Here is an 18,377-nt window from a genome sequence, read left to right on the forward strand (position 1 = left end):
CCAACTTGTTCACTGTCCACTTTCACTTTCCTCAAGAGGCTTTTTAGTTCTTCTTCACTTTCTGCCATAAGGGTGGTGTCATCTGCATATCTGAGGCTATTGATATTTCTCCTGGCAATCTTGATTCCAGCTTGTGCTTCTTCCAGCCAGCGTTTCTCATGATGTACTCTGCATATAAGTTAAACAAGCAGGGTGACAATCTACAGCCTTGCTCTTTAGTTCCTCTTTGCATTCTGCCATTGGAGTGGTATCATCTGCATATCTGAGTTGTCAATATTTCTCCTGGCAGTCTAGGTTCCAGTTTGTGATTTATCCAGCTGGGAATTTCATATGATGTACTCTGCATATAAGCTAAATAAGCAGGGTGACAATATATAGCCCTGACGTCCTCCTTTCCTGGTTTTGAACCCGTTCATTGTTCCATGGCCAGTTCTAACAGCTGCTTTTTGACCCGCATGCAGGTTTCTCAGGAGGCAGGTAAGGTGTCTGTCATCCCATCTCTTGAAGAACTTTCCACAGTTTCTTGTGATTCACAGGCAATGGTTTTTATGTAGTCAGTGAAGCAGAAGTCGATGTTTTTCTGAAATTCTTTTGCTTTTTTTCTCTGATCCAGTGGATGTTGGCAGTTTGATCTCTGGTTCCTCTGCCCTTTCTAAAGTCAGCTTATACATCTGGAAGTTCTCAAGCCTATTTTATTAATGGAAAGTGCAGATCGTCTGGTATAATTTACTGAATAATGAACACACACACACACACAAAAAAAAAAAAACCAGAGGGGTTGTCAGGGCCCAGGGTGGCCGTGAGTGTGAGTTGCTCACCCTCCTGAGCACCGGAGGTCTCGGCTGCAGCCGCGGCACTGCCCAGCTTCCACAGCAGAGGACAGACTGCATATCGCAGGTGGGAAAGATCGAAATTCGAAATTCAAAGTGCAGTTTCTCCTGAATATGTGTTGCTTCCACAGCATCATAAAGTCAAAGAGTAAAACATTGAGTCATGAATCAGGGACCTTCTGTATGAGGTGATTTTGTTTTTACACCAAGGGGAATCAGAGGTCTATTTGTCTGAATTCCTCAAGTGACCACTGCCCAGCCCGCTCAGCTTGACTTTCCCTAAAGACTGTTTCTAGGAGAAAGCAGCCAGGGCTGCTCCCCTTCCCTACTGTCTGGATGGCTCAGGGACTTCACACCCACAGGGACCACATCCTGCGTCCACACTTAGGTGTTCAACGCAGCTTTGGGGTTCAGATGGTTGCTGTGTGCTAGAGAGTATCCTCTTTCTCAGCAGAACTTTGTGATAAAGACAGAATTGGGAGCAGGTTCAGATACGATGCATTTCCTGTGGTTTTTAATGAGGACATTGGCCAGAGAGCAGTTAGTCACCAGGACTCTTTTAGACTCAGGGCAGGATCTCAGGCCCACGGCACGTGCCCAGGCAGCCAGGCCCCAGGAACATGTGCCCAGGCTCTCCTCTCCCAGAGAAGCAGCGCTGCCCACTCAGCAGAGACAGGGCCTCTGTCTGAGGGTGGCAAGCGTGCCTCGGCCTGTGAGATGCACTGCTGCTGCTGCTAAGTCGCTTCAGTCGTGTCCAACTCTGTGCGACCCCATAGACGGCATCTCACCAGGCTCCCCCGTCCCTGGGATTCTCCAGGCAAGAACACTGGAGTGGGGTGCCATTGCCTTCTCCAATGCATGAAAGTGAAAAGTGTAAGTGAAGTCGCTCAGTCGTGTCCGACCCTTAGCGACCCCATGGACTGCAGCCCACCAGGCTCCTCCGCCCATGGGAATTTCCCTGGCCAGAGCACTGGAGTGGGCGCCATCGCCTTCTCCAGTGAGACACACTGGGGAAACTGAAGTGGCCAGCAAGCTTTTCACCCAGAGTGGAGGGTGGTGGTGACTGATGGCTGGGAGAAGGGCCAGCTGGGCCTGGTGTGGGGATGGAGGCGTCAGGCACCCAGCGGAAGGGGCGAGCAGGCTCCCAGGAGGAGAAGCAGGAAGAGGCTGGGAGGGGTGAGCCCAGCTGGGCAGCGTCCACAGACCAGGGGCTTTAGCCAAGGCCACGGGTCCAGGATCTGACCCTTTCTCGTCAGGACCACTGGGCTTTCAGGTCTGTGAGGGCAGCCCTGGGCCGCCCACAGCAGGCTTGAGCTGCGCTGAGCTGTGCTGAGCTGGACTGAGCTGGGCTGGGCCAACTGGGTGAGCTGGGCTGAGCCGGGTTAAGCTGAGCTGAGTTGGGTTGATCGGGGCTGAGTTGAACTGGGCTGAGCCAGGTTGAGCCAGGCTGGGCTGAGCTGGGCTGAGCTGGGTTGAGCTGAGCTGAGCTGGGCTGAACTGGGTTAAGCTACGCTGAGTTGGTTGATTGCTGCTGAGCTGAACTAGGCTGGCCTGGTTTGAGCTGGGCTGTGCTGGGCTGAGTTGGATTATCCATGGGGGGCTGAGACAGGTCCGGCAGAAGTGAACTGCCTGGGCTTGACGTGAGTAAGCTGACGAGATGCTCTGGGCTTGCTTAGCCTCTGCTGAGCGTGCTGAGTCTAGCTGGGCTGAGATGGCCGTGCTGGACTGTCCTGGCCAACACTGGGCTGACCTCAGGGATCTGGTTGTGCTGAGGACTGGGGGCCTGAGTGTGTATCCGTCTTATTGATGACCCCAGAGGCCCGGGCCAGGCCCCAGGTGGCTGAGCCGCGGGCAGTGAGGGTGGGCTGGCAGGGCTGAGTGTGCCCTCCGCTCCACTGTCCCAGAGAGAAGGTGGAGCTGCCCACACCCCCGACCAGCAGGACGCCTCTCACCCCCCTCTTCTCCTGTGTCCTCTCTCGGGTCCCCAGAAGGTGAATCACACCCGAGAGTCTTCCCCCTGGTGTCCTGCGTGAGCTCCCCATCCGATGAGAGCACGGTGGCCCTGGGCTGCCTGGCCCGGGACTTCGTGCCCAATTCATTCAGCTTCTCCTGGAAGTTCAACAACAGCACAGTCAGCAGCGAGAGATTCTGGACCTTCCCCGCAGTCCTGAGGGACGGCTTGTGGTCGGCCTCCTCTCAGGTGGCCCTGCCCTCCTCGAGCGCCTTTCAAGGGCCGGATGACTACCTGGTGTGCGAAGTCCAGCACCCCAAGGGAGGAAACACCCTCGGCACCGTGAGGGTGGGCCCCAGAGGTGAGCCAGGCTCCGCCCATGGCTGGGGTTGGGGCATGGCCAGGGGAGCCCACCCCCGCCCTTCCTGTCCACCTTGCAGCCCCTCCCCTAGGGCACAGCGCATTCTGACCCTCACCTGCTCCCTGCTCCTCTGGTTTCAGCATCGACTCCAACCCCGACCACTTCAGTGCCTTCTCTGATATCCGGGTCAGAGGGCTCCATCAAGGCCGTCAGCACGCAGAGCAGCCCAGGTGAGCAGCCCCACCCACGCACACCTGTCTGCCCGTCCCTCCGCTGCCCCTTCAGGCCGCCCTCGAAGACTTCTCTGTTGAGTCCTTAAGTCACACCTTGAGCCAGGAAGTCACACCTGAACTCAGGGGCACCGACTGTGGGCCAGGCCCGGGCTGGGCACTGCCAGATGCCACCTCAGGCCCCTGTGTGGCCCTCAGCCCCTCGTGAACGGGTGAGGTGCCCAGATCACACTGGGAGCCGCATGGTGAGAGGGAGGCCCACAGGTCAGCTCTGGACTCCCCTGGTCCAGCCCACACATGGAACTGAGTGTGGAGCTGAGACCCTCACAGACACTGTGCTGCCTGCCAGGCTGCCCTGTCCCCGACCTGCACCTGGCTCCAGCTTCTCTGAGTGCCGGGCACCCAGCTGGGGCCCAGAGTCACCCCTCACCCTGGACGCACCCCTGGCCCAGACCAGGAGCTGCTGGAGGGAGCTGGGCAGTTCCCTCACCGGCCCCCAGGCCACTGGCGACCCTCCAAAGGGGACCATGGCTGTGATGTCTCCCTGGGTGGCCCCCCACCCAGCCTGTGGGCCATGATGCCCACAGTCCAGGGCAGAATCTGCCACCGATGTGCACGACCCTTGGGTGTGGGGTGACCTGGTCAGGCACACAGGGTGGGCCGAGTCAGGAGAGAGGTGGGCCCTGCAGATTACAGGGTCACCTCGGGGTCGGGGGCCCTGCGCACAGCCCAGCCCTCCCCGAGCATCAGTGGTCAGCCCTGACCAGACTGCTGCAGCCATGCTGCCCACCCAGCAGCCTTGGGGGTTGGGGATGAGCTCCGCAAGCACAGGCTGCCCCCTCCTGCCCCAGGGCTGGACTGCCCTCCCATGGGGAGTGACCCTCCTGGGGCCCAGGGCCTGCTGACTGCATGAGCCCAGCCCTCCCCTCAGGGCATGGCCCCTGACCCAGACACGGTGCAGCTCGAGCACAGCCTGAAGGCCAGATGAATCCCGAAGCCAGATCCCTGCAGCGGGGCTGGCCTGTCCAGCTTAGAGGGATGAATAGGACAGAAGTCCTGTGTGGTGGCAGCACAGCCTCAAATATCTGCTCTCTGGGCCTTTATAGAAAAAGCTGGCTGACCCCTGGCTGTCAGAGACCCGTGGCCAGTCGCTCACGAGTCCTTTCCGTCGTAAGCTGTCCTGGCGATGGTCATGAGGGCGGCCCCCAGGCACTTAGCGTAGATACTCGCAACCAGCAAGCGGGCAGCCAGGGTCCCACCGGGACCGGAGCAGAGCCACAGACACTGGCGGAGGAGACCCCCAGACGACGGCCACCCCTGGGGCTGAGGATGTGGGGATCTTCAGCCCCCGCTATCTGTGGCGCCCGGAGGAGATCCTGACTCCCCCCATTCTCCACAGCGCCGGCCACCAGCCACAGACAGACAGAAGCCCAGACACTGGCGTGTCCAAAGGAACCCTGCAGAGGTCAGTCCCTGGGGACAGAGGGGGAGAAGGGTGGAGTGCTTTCGGGGGCACCGGAAACAGCCTGCTTGCAAGCAAGACCCCAGCTCAGTGGTGGGCGGACCCCTGCCCTCTGCACTTCTGGAAGCAACAGAGTCCAGGGGTCCCTGGGGAGAGGGCCGGCCTGGGGCCAGGCGGGTGCCGCTGGCCAGCCCTCAACCCCACCGCCCCCCCACCAAGACCCCCACACCTCTCCTCCCCCTCCCCACAGAGTGTCAGAACCACACCCAGGCCCCCAGCGTCCACCTGCTGCCCCCAACCCCCCAGGGCCTCTGGCTCCTGGACAAGGCCGAGTTCACCTGCCTGGCCACAGGGGAGGCCCCGCTGGATGCCCGCTTCTCCTGGGAGGTGAATGGGCAGCCCCACGGCGGGGCCTTGGAGGAGGGACCCACCAGGCACATAAACAGCTCCTGGAGCCAGAGCAGCCGCCTGGCCCTGCCCAGGTCCCTGTGGGCCTCGGGCTCCAACGTCACCTGCACACTGAGCAGCCCTGGCCTGCAGTCGCCGGTGACCCTGACGGCTCAGAGAGAACATGGTGAGGGCAGCCGCGGGCCCCACGGCACCCCGGCCACCTCCTTCCCCCAGGGACCCACCCCCTGGAGCCCCAGCTCGAGAGCATAACGCGGCTTCTCCCCGCAGCCGCCTCAGTGCCCGGCAATCTGACCCTCCGCACTGTGACCGCGCCTGGCCCCTTCTCCCCTGCCTGGCTCCTGTGCGAGGTGTCCGGCTTCTCACCCGTGGACATCCTCCTCACGTGGCTGGAGGGCCAGCAAGAAGTCGAGCCTTCCCAGTTTGCCACGGCACACACCACGGCCCAGGCTGGGCGCGCCTCATCCCACACCTGGAGTGTCCTGCGTGTCTCCAGCCCCCTGGACCACGCGGGGGCCACCTACACCTGTGTGGTCAGCCACGAGGCCTCCCGGACGCTCCTCAATGGCAGCTGCAGGCTGGACACTGGTGGTGAGTCACACGGGCCTGGGGCTCCATCTGAGCGGCCAGGACACGGGGAGGGGAGTGAGGGGCAGCCCCAGAGGCGCCGGGCAGCGGGGACGCGGCCGCTCCATGTTGGGGTCCTGGGGCTCTGGAAGCCCGACAGCTGCCCCGCTGGACCCGGACACACGTCCACACGCTGCGCGCCAGTCCAGGAAGGGCAGGAGGTGTTGCCCGCCCCCCAGGACCAAGCAGCCATTTCCCACCAAGATGTGCCTGCCACAGGGCACAAAGCAGGGGCCTGCCCTGGGCTGGGAGTGAGGGCGGCCACCCTCAACAGCTGTCCTCTGGGGGCGTCCGAGGCTCCCCGCTCCCAAGCCGCCCACCCTTCCGGGAGCCCAGTTGGCACCTGGGAGGCCACGTATGCCCAGGACGGGGGCTGGACTGGGGCTCCCAGGGGGTCTGATTCGCACACACCCACAGCGGCCCCTGACCGTGGGCCTCCTGGAGGAACACAGGGGCAGGCGCCACGGAGGAGGGGGTCTGGGGGCCCAGGGCTCGCCCTCCCCTCTGAGGTGTCCTCCCCCGGCACTGCAGCATGCAGCCCGGCCCTGCGAGACCACGGTGGACACACCAGTCAGGGAGGCGGCAGGACGCACGGGCCGGCAGGCGTCCAGCCCACCCAGTAGGGGGGCCGGCAGGGAAGGTGTCCGCCGGGGGCCCGAGGCAGTGGGCACTGGGAGAGGAAGGCTAGGCTTGCCCACGGTCCAGGACCTAGCCTGCAGGCCTGAGCTGCTGTGGGCTCCACTCTGAGTGGGGAAGACATGCAGACCACAGCCCAGGCGCTGACACCTCGCGAGAGACGGGCCTCGCATGGTGTGCCCTGAAGGCCACGCAGGGTGCCCGGGAGGCCGCCGCAGCATGCCCACACCCACCCCCGCCACGCGCCCCCCAGCAGGCCCCCCGCCCACACCCCTGCCCCACACACCCCGTAGGGCCTCTTTCTTTAGACCCAGCCTAGCCTCACCCCGAACTGGCCGCCTGACACAGCCCGGGCACTGTGCAGCCTCGAGTCACAGGACACTCTGAACCGGCCTCCCCCAGAGGCTTGACCCAAACCTCCCACTTTCCTGTGGGAGCCAAAGCTACATCCAGCAGCCAGGGCCACCTCTGTACAGGGCGAGTGGCAGAGGCTGCGGGAGGCCTGGCCAGACCCCAGGGCCCCTGAGGGGCGGGGGGAAAGCCCCGCTCCAGGGGCCGCAGCCGGCACCAGCCCCGGCCCCAGGGCTGACCAGCCGCCGGGCCTTCCCTGGCGGGCCCTCCTCCAGACCAGAGGAGGACGGCCAGAGCCGCTCCCTGTAAGGCAGCCTGGGTCTCCACAGCCGGGACGGCAGCTCCTCCTCGCTGGGCCAGCTGCCCCCCACTTCTAGCACTGCTGCCTGGGGGTCTGCTGCTTTCCTTGAAGGACTCCCACGGCCCCCCACCCACCCCGTCCACCTGCATCTGAAGGCCACCCCTCGTCTCGGTTCCAGGCCCAGCCCACCGCCACTGCCCTCTTCTCAAAGGAGGCGACTCGCAGCTCGGCCCAGGCCTGCAGCTGTGGTGGTCATTCTCACAAAGTAGCAGCTGGAAGGCTCCCCCGGGGGCCCCTGGCCTCTGCTTCCTGGTCCTGCTCTGGGGCCCCAGGCTCCTCAACCACGGGCCGCATCTCCCGAAAGCCTGCGTCAGCCCGGCCCCCCAGACTGCAGCCGGGGCCCTCTGCCCTCTGTCATCACAGAAGCCAAGACACCCGCCCAAGTCCTGCGCCCCTCGAATCGGCCCCTTCTGTCCGAAGACCCCACCCCAGTCCTCCTGTCCCTGCCGGTCTCACGGCCCAGGGCTGTCCCCCTTCGGCCCACCCTCCTCTCAGCTGCCAAGGTGACCTTCAAACACCCATCAAAGTTCTGCTTCCACGTAGGATGTAGAAGCCAGTAGGTCAGCCACTCTGGTGGTAACAAAAGGTCAATGCCAAATAAACCGTAAAAATCATGTTTATTTAAAGTCTCAGACGAGCCGAGGGCTCAGTGTCCAACTGGCCCAAATCCTTAGGTCAGAAGAGGCTGCTGGCAGGTACCCTTATCCTCAACACAGGCAGACAGAGGCCTGGGCATCCGTAAGACGAGAGGGACGTGACGGAACCAGCCAGGGTTTAGTTCCCACACAGGCTGGCCCAGGGTGTGGGTACAGGCTAGCCCCCGAAAAATCCACTGGGCCCATGACCCTCCACCCAGGGATTCTGCTGTGAGCAGCCCCTGAGAGCAGGTGGGGCCACAGCAGGAGAGGTCCAGGCTCAGAGCCTTTCCCGCCAGGAGGAGGGGCCTCACCCCACTCCCACGCCAGGAGCCAGGAGCCAAGGAACCCGCCACCCAGCCCAACTCAACTCCTGGTGAAAACACAGCTCCTCACCCTCCCTGCCCGACAGAGGAGAGTGCGCTCACTCCACAGAAAGTATACACGGGTCATCAACTTCACGCTCACTTTCTGTCTGTGCACCATGGCCGGCGTGCAATCAAAATTCCCTCGGCGTGCAAAGAAGCAGAAAACCTTCACCGTAGTCAGTGTGAAAACAGCAAACAAAGCTAGACCGCGGGTGACCCAGACCTTGTGCTGAAAACAATTGCAATCATGCTCTCGGCTTAAGGTGTGTGGGTGGCTCCTGTTGCCTTGAGAAAAACGTCCTGCCCCACGGTTTCACGGGCTCTTCCCAAAGGGCTGCCCCAGCAGAGACGGGTGAAGGGGTGTGACCTTTCTCGCCTGCAGTTCTTCTCAACGTGGCTTCTCCAACCAGAGTTCTTTCCCGCCTTCTCACCCCGGCAGCTCCTGCCTGTCATTCACACAAGCTCTCCTGTGCGTCTGAGAAGACCTCCCTGACCTCCATGGCTGGGCCATGGGGCAGCCGGGACCCCTGGCCTTTTCCCGAACGGAGCTCATCCAGGGGGTCCTGTCATCGCATTTAGCCGCCTCACCGACCCCCAGACCACTCACCCCTGCATTCCATGTGTCTAGGACAGGTTCCTTCAGGTTCTCCATGGCAAAGGGCTGCTGCCTTTGAAAAATTTTCCGATGAATCATGGATCCATACCATTGCAGAACACAATATGAACTCATTAGCGGAAAACTGAGACAAACGGAAACCACGATGCATCGCTGTTTCATCATTAGATCCCACAGAGGGCGAGCACAGTCTCCATGCTTACTTCCTGTGCCGTGACCAGTGGTTCGTGGACGGCAGCCCTGCAGAGCCCACCTCCCACACCTCTGGTCAGGCTCAAGGCGGACCCCCAGGGAATGAATGCTCATGGAAAGAGGGACTAGGAAGTCCGGGCCGGGTGATGGGTCCCGGGACTTAGCACTTCCTCCCTGCCCCGGGCCCCCCCACTGGACTGGAGTGCGGCTCCACACGAGGGTTCTGAGCTGGCCGGCCCATCCTGCCCCGGCCCCCACCCCAGGTGCAGCAGGACTGACTTCTGAGGCACAGACTGGGCCCTGGCTTAAAGCCTCTGGTTCCCAGCCTCGACCTGCCCGGGCCTCCTGTGAACATCTCGGCCAGCTCCCCGCTGCAGTACACAAGGCTCCCGTCCACTCTCCCGACTCAGGGCCCTCGTGACGCCGTTCCTCCTGCTGGGGCACCGCCCGGCCTCACCTTTCACCCTCACACAGCAGCTGCTTCTACGAGAGGCTGTCGCTGCAGCCTGCAGGGCGGGGCCTGAGGATCCACATCGGCATCAGGGCTGCCCACCTGCCGCCCGCACTCATGCTGGCATGAAGGCCGGCTTCAGGCCATCTGCCCCACCGTGCTTGTGCCCCATCCAGCTCTGTGCCCCATCGGGCCCTGTGACCCCTCTGTGCCCTGTCGAGCCCTCTGACCCCTCTGTGCCTCATCAGGCCCTGTGACCCCTCTGTGCCCCATCGGGCCCTGTGACCCCTCTGTGCTCCGTCGGGCCCTCTGACCCCTCTGTGCCTCATCAGGCCCTGTGACCCCTCTGTGCTCCGTCGGGCCCTCTGACCCCTCTGTGCCCCATCAGGCGTGTGACCCCTCTGTGCCCCGTCGGGCCCTGTGACCCCTCTGTGCCCCATCGGGCCCTCTGACCCCTCTGTGCCCCGTCGGGCCCTCTGACCCCTCTGTGCCCCGTCAGGCCCTGTGACCCCTCTGTGCCCCATCGGGCCCTCTGACCCCTCTGTGCCCCGTCAGGCCCTGTGACCCCTCTGTGCCCCATCCGTGCCCCGCAGGGAGAAGGTTGTTCACACGGGGCCCCAACGCCACTGGAGCCGTGTGGGGGGCTGTGGCCGTGCCCCACGGGCAGACTTCTTGTGGTCAGCAGCCTGCCGTGTGCTGGGGTGGGCGTGGGTCAGCCCTCAGCAGCGCCCACTCCCCCACAGGTCTGGCCACCTGGCCACCGTGGAGCCAGGACGAGAGCAGCGACGACGGCACGGATGTGGAGGATGCCAGCCCACTCTGGCTCACCTTCCTGGCCCTCTTCCTCATCACTGTGGTCTACGGCGGCTTCGTCACCTTCATCAAGGCAGGTGGCCCGGGCAGGTGGGGCCCTATGTCCAGAGCCAGGGCCCCTAGGGTTGGCCAGGATCTCTGAGGAGCCACCCACTCAACCCTGGAGCAGGACGGGCACTAGGACCTGGTCCCCAGGGTCACGGGGACGTGGGGTCCCCAGCTCGGCTGCCCAGGGGCCCTGGGTCTCAGAGCCCCAGCCCCTTCCTGACCCCGGAGCTTTTGCTGCAGGTGAAGTAGCCCCGGAGAGCAGACGCCGGGTCCACACGGACAGAACCTGGCCTCCACACCACCCACTGCTCCCAGAGGGCAGAGGAGCCCACACTGGACCCCACCCTGCGCACAGAGGCCATGGAGCCCCACACTCGGTCCACCACAGAGCCCAGCCCCCAGACCAAGAGGAGGGCATCATGGTGCAGAGAGGGGGCCCCAGGCTGGCCCTGCAGCCCCAGAGCCGGTGGTCTTGGCTGCAGACACCCCCTCCCCGGACCCCACCGCCTCCGTGCCCACCGTCTGCTACATAAAGAGCTTTGGTCTTTCCTCCTGCCTCCCACTTCTGTGCCTCAGCCCTCAGATCTTCCAGGTGAGAGCACCCAGGAGGCCGAGGGTAAACACCCGAGCGGGTCCACCCACACAGGAGAGGCGGGCAGGGTCAGGCACACAGCAGGGGGCTGCCTCGGGAGGAAGATGCCGAGCCGACTGCGCTGAAGGGACTGGGCACGCCAGACGCGTGTGTCCACACCTGCACACACGGGTGCACACACAGGCAGCCCTCACACTTAAGCATGTGTGCACCTACAGTGGGGCCACACCCTGCACACACAAGCACACCCACACGCGTGCAGACACACAAACGCGGGGCACATGCGTGTGGGCACGCAGCGGAGGTGTGCATCCACACACACGCACACACGTGGACTCACACTCAGAGACGTGAGAGCACACGTGCCCATGCACCACTCAGGTGTGTGCACACTCACACACACAGGAGAGGGCCCTAAGTGGGGGGAGCGGGAGAGGCTGGGCACACAGAGCCCCCATCAGACCGGCAGGAGGCACCCCTCACGCCCTCACGGAGGGCAGGGTGTGGAGGAAAGTGCTGCCTGAAGGGGCTTGGACAAGACGCTGGCACTGGTCAGCTCCTGGTCACTCCTGGCCCTCCTGCCGCTGTCCAGAGTTCCTGCAGCAGGCGGGTGTGACCCTGGGCCCAGGCAGCGCCCAGGCAGGGAGGCCAGTGTGGCAGACACCCTTCCTCGGTGCTGGCCTCGGGCAGGTCCCGTCTGGCCTCCCCTCTCAGACCAGGAGGAGGGCATCCCATCTCTGGCCAGTCCCAGTTTTGGACACGGTGTCTCACTCCTCTTGTCGGCTCCAGACTCCACACCATTCGTTCCCCTGCTCGCTGGTTGGGTCCTCTGCTCACTGGTTAGTTCCCCTGCTCGCTGGTTGGGTCCCCTGCTCACTGGTTGGGTCCTCTGCTCACTGGTTAGTTCCCCTGCTCACTGGTTAGTTCCCCTGCTCTCTGGTTGGGTCTGGCTCTCCCTGCTCACTGGTTAGTTCCCCTGCTCACTGGTTAGTTCCCCTGCTCACTGGTTAGTTCCCCTGCTCTCTGGTTGGGTCTGGCTCTCTCTGCTCACTGGTTAGTTCCCCTGCTCACTGGTTAGTTCCCCTGCTCACTGGTTGGTTCCCCTGCTCTCTGGTTGGGTCTGGTTCTCCCTGCTCACTGGTTAGTTCCCCCTGGTCCTGGGCTTCCCCCTTGGCCCCCATCCGCCCCCCCACCTGGCATATGGCCAGCAGCACCTGTCCACAGCTCCTGCTCGCCTCTCATCCCAGACATGGACCTTACTGCATGTGTCAGGCCTGGAGGTCAGCAACACATCTCACTCCCAATATACCCAGCACCACAGTTCTAGACAGCAGGCGGACCCGCCCTACGGACACCAGTCCTGATCCCGCAGCCTCCGAGTGGGGGCTGAGCTTGGCTCCTGAGACGGGAGAGGGGCCTGGCACCTTGGCCTGGAGCCATCACCAGGCCCTCACAGGAGCAGCCGGGGGCCTGGCAGAGCAGAAGGCCTGAGAGGTGGACGCAGGACACAAGTCTACTGACTCTGAGGATGCAGGAGGGGCCATGAGCCGGGTTGAAGCTCTGGCAGGCAGAAGCACCAATGCAGAACCTCCCTGGGGTCTCCGGAGGACAGGCAGCCCTTACCATGCTTGCCAAGGCACAGCAAGACTGTTTCAGATTTGTAGCCTCACTGTGTAGGGAACAAATGTTTGCAGTAATTTGCTGAAGCCACAAAAACAAAGACACCAACTGTCTCTCCAGATCAGCCCTTCCCACTCGAGGCCATTATTGCTCCAGGAGAGGCTGGTGTCCTCCTGCCAAGGCCCCCCCATCCTCCCAGGGCTCAGGTGCAAACCCTGGGAACTGATTCCCTTCCTTGTGGCAGCCCATCCCAGGGGAGGCACAGACCTTGCCCTCTGCCTGTAACCTCCACCAGGAAGCTGAACTTGCCGCCATGGCAGACCTGCTGCCCTCACGGGGGCAGTCGCCATGCCTGTGGGTCCTCGGGGACTTCCTCCGGTCAACCACCCACCCACTGCCCTGTGCCCTCTACAGCCCTCTCCTTCCAGCAGCGAGCAGCCCTGTCTCAAGATCTCAGATGAGGCCTCAGCTGGTCCACAGCCAGAAAGGGCCTCACGTTTTATCGGAAATTCGTCTGCAGGTCCTGGGGTTCCTTGCAGTACCCCCTCCCTGCCCCGGCCTCCTGTCCCGCCTCCCCTGCCTGCTCCCTTCCCTGCTGAGCTCTCAGCTCCCGCCCTTCCTGCACATTCTACGGGTCACACACTCGTCACACCAGCAGGTTGTCTCTTTATCCCAGAAAGCTAACCCCAAGAGCACAGGGACTCCCGATGCTCCGTGTGAGCAGAGACCGTGTGCAGCAGATGCCAGCAAGTACGCATGGAGAGACAGACACCAAGGGCGCCCAGCACAGAACAGGCGACAAGGTCCCTGACTGACCAGAGTGTCCCCATAGTGACGGCCCTCCTAGACCGCCCCCTCGCCCACTCTTCCCATCTCAGTGAGTGACCACCTGCCAAGTGGGCCCCAAAGGATACCTCGAAGTTGTCTCCAGAGCTGGGGTGAGGCTGCTCCCGAGCCCACAGCCGGCAGGGTATTTCCAACCCTACATTCGTCTGGCAACCCCTGCTCAAACCCCATCATGGGTTCCTGTTACATCAAAAATGGAATCAGGGCTTCCCTGGTGGCCCTGCAGTTAAGAATCAGCCTTGCTTCAAAGGGGCCATGGGCCGAACCCCTGGTCGGGGAACTCATATGCCATGCAGCAACTGATCCCACAGCACAAACAGAAAGTCCGTGGGCTTCAGCGAAGACCCGAGGCAGCAAAATTAATAAAAATAAAACAAGAGAATGAAATATAAATTTTCACATCTGAAGCCCCACACTGGCCACGCACCCTGCTCTCAGCCATCCACACCTGTGGCCCACTTTCCACAGGTGTCCCCACCTCTGGGGGCCCTAGGGGCTGCCCGCCCCAGCCTGGACAGCAGGACTGGCAGTTCCAGGACCCGCAGCCCCTGAGGCCTGTGTGAAGGGAGGAAGCAACGTTCGGCCAGAGGGTTGAGGGCCTCGGAGCCTCCAAGGAAGACTCGCCCGTGGCCCCCAAGTGGCCACTCCCCTGGAGCCCCGTGCAGCCCCACGCCACCCCCCGCAGTCCCCAGACCCACGCTTCTGGCCCTGCCTCCTGGGGGCTCAAGCCCTGGAACCCCACTTGCAGGCCCTGGGAGGCTGGGAGGGCTGTGGGACCCCAAGGCCCACAGATATGACCTCCTGAGCCTGGGGCACTGTCTGAGCCAAGGAATCTGGACTTGAGCTCTTTTCTGTCCAATAAACACTTTCACAGAATGCCTCAAAGCACAGCGTGAAGTGGGCTGTCACCCACAAGCTCCTCGCACCCCTCCTAGCGCGGAGCTCCCCTGACCACAGGAAAGCGTACGAGCCGCCTGCCAGCAGACTTCCCCTTTCATCTGCCTGGAGGCCTATCTGCAGGAGGCAGGTGCCCCGGGGCCTCCACGTGGCCAGCCTTCTCCCTTCCCGGCACCACCGCGGCCCAGACTCCACTCTGCCACGAGCGTGGGGCCATTACCCCCTCACTCTGCAGCCCGCCTGCCCGCACACCCTCCTCCAGGGCCACGAACATCTGTTCCCAGCCGAGGCAGCAAACAGCACCCATCCGCCCTCCCTCACCTAAATCAAGGCCTGACAAGCCTGGTCCCAGGGTGTGGGACTCACTTCCCAGACACCTGCACGGGGTTCAACTGCCCGCCCATCCCTTGGTGTTTGGGGGGAACAGTCTCAGCCAGTCCTGCTCCCCAAGGCTTATGGACCGAGGCCTCCCCAGACCTGGGCATGAGCGTGCCTGCACACTCCAGCCAGGGCCCACGGCCAGGCCCATGTTGCTGAGTCTATTCTGGATGACTTGTGGTGGGACAAGGCCTCAAAAGAGAGCCTGGAGATGGAAGAGCAAGGAGTCGGGACCCCTGGTCTCACCATCAGCACAAAAGCAAGGTCAGGACCAGCAGCACCCATGCCAATCAAAACTCAGACCAAAGGAAACGATGGGAGACTATTTATGTTCCGCTGGGGCACACAGGCGTTTTCTCAGAATGACACCACGGCCAGGAGCTTTAAAAATAGCACTGATAAATCTGCCTACAGAGAGAGAGAATTTCAATCTATAAAGAGAAACTCACAGTAAGCAAGTTAAATGCTATGAGAGACAGACTGGCTGAAGTATGTAACCTGAAAAGCCTGTATCAGTCAGGGTTCCTCAGAGAATAAATATCTGAGATAAACAGGTGAATGTACATGTGTACGTTGATATAAAGATATAAGGGAGAGAGACGTTAAGCAACTGGCAGCCCAGAGACCACGGGAAGAGGTGGTGCTACAGTTTGAGTCCAAGGGTATAATTCCTGCTCCCTTGGGGAACCGACTGAGTAGAGGAGGCCCACCCACGTGCAACCATCTGTTTCATTCAACATCTACTGATTTAAATGTTAAGCACATTTTTCAAACACCTTCACCCTTTCCGTTAGTGTTTGATCAAATATGTGGGCCCTGCGACCTAGTCAAGTTAATCCTTAAAATTAACCATCACACAGTCCAACTAAATAAACATTGAAATAAACAAAACAAATGGGACAAACTTCAAGTAAAAGTTTTCAGTGGGAGGTAGAGAGATCATCTCCAGTAGGTTGTAAACAACAAATAACCAGTAAAACACATGAAATTGTCAAAATCCACAAATAACCACAGAAAATTGGCTTTCAACAATGGCCCACCCATGCGAATGGCAGCTATTCATGTAGACCCACTGTATGCCACACAGGCGTTAAGATGAAAACACACGCAGAGTGACCACATGTGGCACCCTGTCTGAAGGGTAGAAATGACACAGTTAGAAATCAGCCAGCGCCTACGAAGGGCATGGCAGCCAGGCAAGGATGGGCACCCCAGTGCCTGGCAAGGTCTTGGCGGAGGCAGGCTTTGTGCAGGTCTGGGTGGCACATCCAGGCACAAGGAGCAGAAGGAGTAAACGTCCGAGGGACAAACATCTTTGCAAGGTCAAGGGGCAGTGGAAGGCCAGGGGGCCAGGTGAACAGACAGGAGCCGGCAGAGGAGGGGTCAGAGCAGCCTGACCACACGGGGCAACACCAGCACTTTCGAGCTTTAGACTTTGTTCTGGGGTGACGGGAAGCCCCTGGAGGCATCTGGGTGGCTGGGGTTTTCCAACCTTTCACTGGAAAGCAGGCTGTGCAAGAGGAAGGGTGGAAGTTCAGGCGCCCTCAGGATCTGTGCAGAGGTCCTGATGGGAATGTAGGAGGAGGTGGGGCTGCGGAGGGAAGAGAAGCCCTCAGATCAGGCGTGAGCCCAGAGGCTGAGCCCAGGGTCTGCAGAGAGAGGGCTGCCCCATTGGGCCTCCTGCCTCACAGCAGGAATGCGGTGCCATTTGCTGAGGGCCAGGGTCAAAAATTCTCCTTTCAGTGATGAGGGTGTGAGCTGCCCATCAGAGGTCCAGGAAGGGATGCTGGGTGGGAGGCTGTGGGAGCCGGGACTTTGGGGCTGAAGATGAAGTGAGAGGTGGAGGAGCTGGGCTGGGGCCCTTAATTCACAGCAGAGTCAACACAAAGGGCAGCCTGGAGGTCACGGGGAGCAGGGGCAGGGGCGGAGGGGAGCCTGCAGGCTGAGGCAGCAGCCTGAGAGGGAGGGTGACAAGGCAGAGCCCCACCCCGCCCCTGCTCCCGATGGTCTGGTCAGAGGCTGTGGGGGTCCCGGTGGCTCCCAAGTGCAGTCTCTATAGAGAAGTGGCCGGGACACAGCTGGACTGGGCTCAAGACCTGAGAGCAAGGTCTGGCGGCACAGCCTAGCCGCCCCACTCTCACCAAACACAGACCTGGCCTGTAAAGTTCAACGTCTCCTGGGCACAGATAAAATGCCAAATACCAAGACCTTGGTGCCAAGTTCTCTGAAAGCACTGCAAATGAGGAAGACGTCTCAGACAAGGGGATAAAAAAAAATACCCCTACACGACTCAAGGGTTAAATCAAGAGCAAAGTAAATTACTTAGTAAATTGATATTGGCAGAAATTAAGAAGTCTGACCACACCAAGTTTTAGGATATAGATCCATGGAATCTTTCAAGCATTGCTTCTGGGAAGTCAAATTGGAAAAGTCAGTTTGGAAGAGAGCTTACCATTGACTTCAAACGTAGCATATTTTGTGTGAACCCGTGTTTCACTCCAGGAAAGACATACGATGTACAGTTTGGCCAGACAGGGCTCTTTTAGGAATCCTGGACCACCATGAGCACCACGGATAGAGAGTGTGAAGAACTAGACTCTGCACAACTGTGGGAGAACCTAGGAGATAAAAGATCTGCAGGTCCACTCTAGAGTCATGGAAGTCACCAGCAAAACACCCTGAAGGCAGTCGATGACAAGGTCTGCGGAGGGCTCTTGCCTCTGAAACAGGCAGAGGGTCTGAAGGTGCCACACTTCATCAGGGCAGGCAGTTGGAAAGGAAATCTGTCTAACGTAACCATTTGGAACTCTGGGGTCTACTGAAGGCTTCAACTTCCAGATGAAGACTTGGTGGAACACTGATGAATTTTGGTCAAGTGTAGAAGCTAACCAGTCCCTAGCTGCAGCCACATGGCAGACAGCTGGACATGGGCTCCTGGAATAACTTGCACATAGCTTAAAGGGGCCAGGCACTGGGCAAAAAGGATGCAGTCTTCCAAATATCTGAGATCTATGCTGCAGTTGCTCCTTCCAGTCACAGTGTGTGTGTGTGCCCAGTCCTGTCCAATTCTGTGTCACCCCATGCACTGTAGCCCATCAGGCATCTCTGTGCATGGGATTTCCCAGGCAAGAATACTGGAGTGGGTTGCCATTTCCTCCTCCAGGGGCTCTTCCAACCCAGGGATCAAACCTGTGGCTCCTGCATTGCAGGCGGATTCTTTACTGCTGAGTCACTGGGGAAGCACAGAGGTGCTTATAAAGACGAGGGCGGCTTCTGCTGCATCACCTTCCCCAACTGTTGTGAGTCCCTCATCCCTGGCTGAGGTGGCTTAAGGGGCTGGAGCCTTCTTTTCCCCAACCCTTACCTTTATTCTTCCTGTTTACCTTTGGGAACCATCAAAGACTAAGACATTCAAAGGCAACAATGTATTCAGGGAAAATTAGAAAGTGGACATGCATGTCCTGGGATGCCACAGGCTCAAAAAACACCCAAGACGATGGTAATTTACACCTCAGGGTAGTCATTGGCACAGAGGCAGCCTACCATAACGAAAAAGAAAAAAACCCAAAACAATAAACCGAAACACTACCAAAAATATTTCAAACCCCAGAGTGGTAATAAAGGGATCTGATTTCCAGAGTCACCACATTATTGTTTTCAATTGTCAACCTTTCAACCAAAAGATTACAAGGCATACCAAAAAA

General features: G+C 60.3%; 1 gene segment (V, D, J or C); it reads left to right on the forward strand.

Annotated features, from left to right (window-relative positions):
- The first annotated feature begins 1,933 nt into the window (after window positions 1–1,933).
- Window positions 1,934–10,889, forward strand: LOC147348824 (immunoglobulin heavy constant delta-like). The segment is given in 8 exon segments: window positions 1,934–2,006; window positions 2,819–3,142; window positions 3,283–3,372; window positions 4,772–4,837; window positions 5,085–5,408; window positions 5,513–5,833; window positions 10,223–10,365; window positions 10,581–10,889. Coding segments are annotated over 8 exon segments (1,350 nt in total).
- The last annotated feature ends 7,488 nt before the right edge of the window (window positions 10,890–18,377 follow it).

Source organism: Bos grunniens, chromosome 21 (assembly GCF_055505025.1).
Source record: "Bos grunniens cultivar Pamir isolate PY7600 chromosome 21, Bosgru_T2T1.0, whole genome shotgun sequence".
Lineage (NCBI taxonomy): Eukaryota > Metazoa > Chordata > Mammalia > Artiodactyla > Bovidae > Bos > Bos grunniens.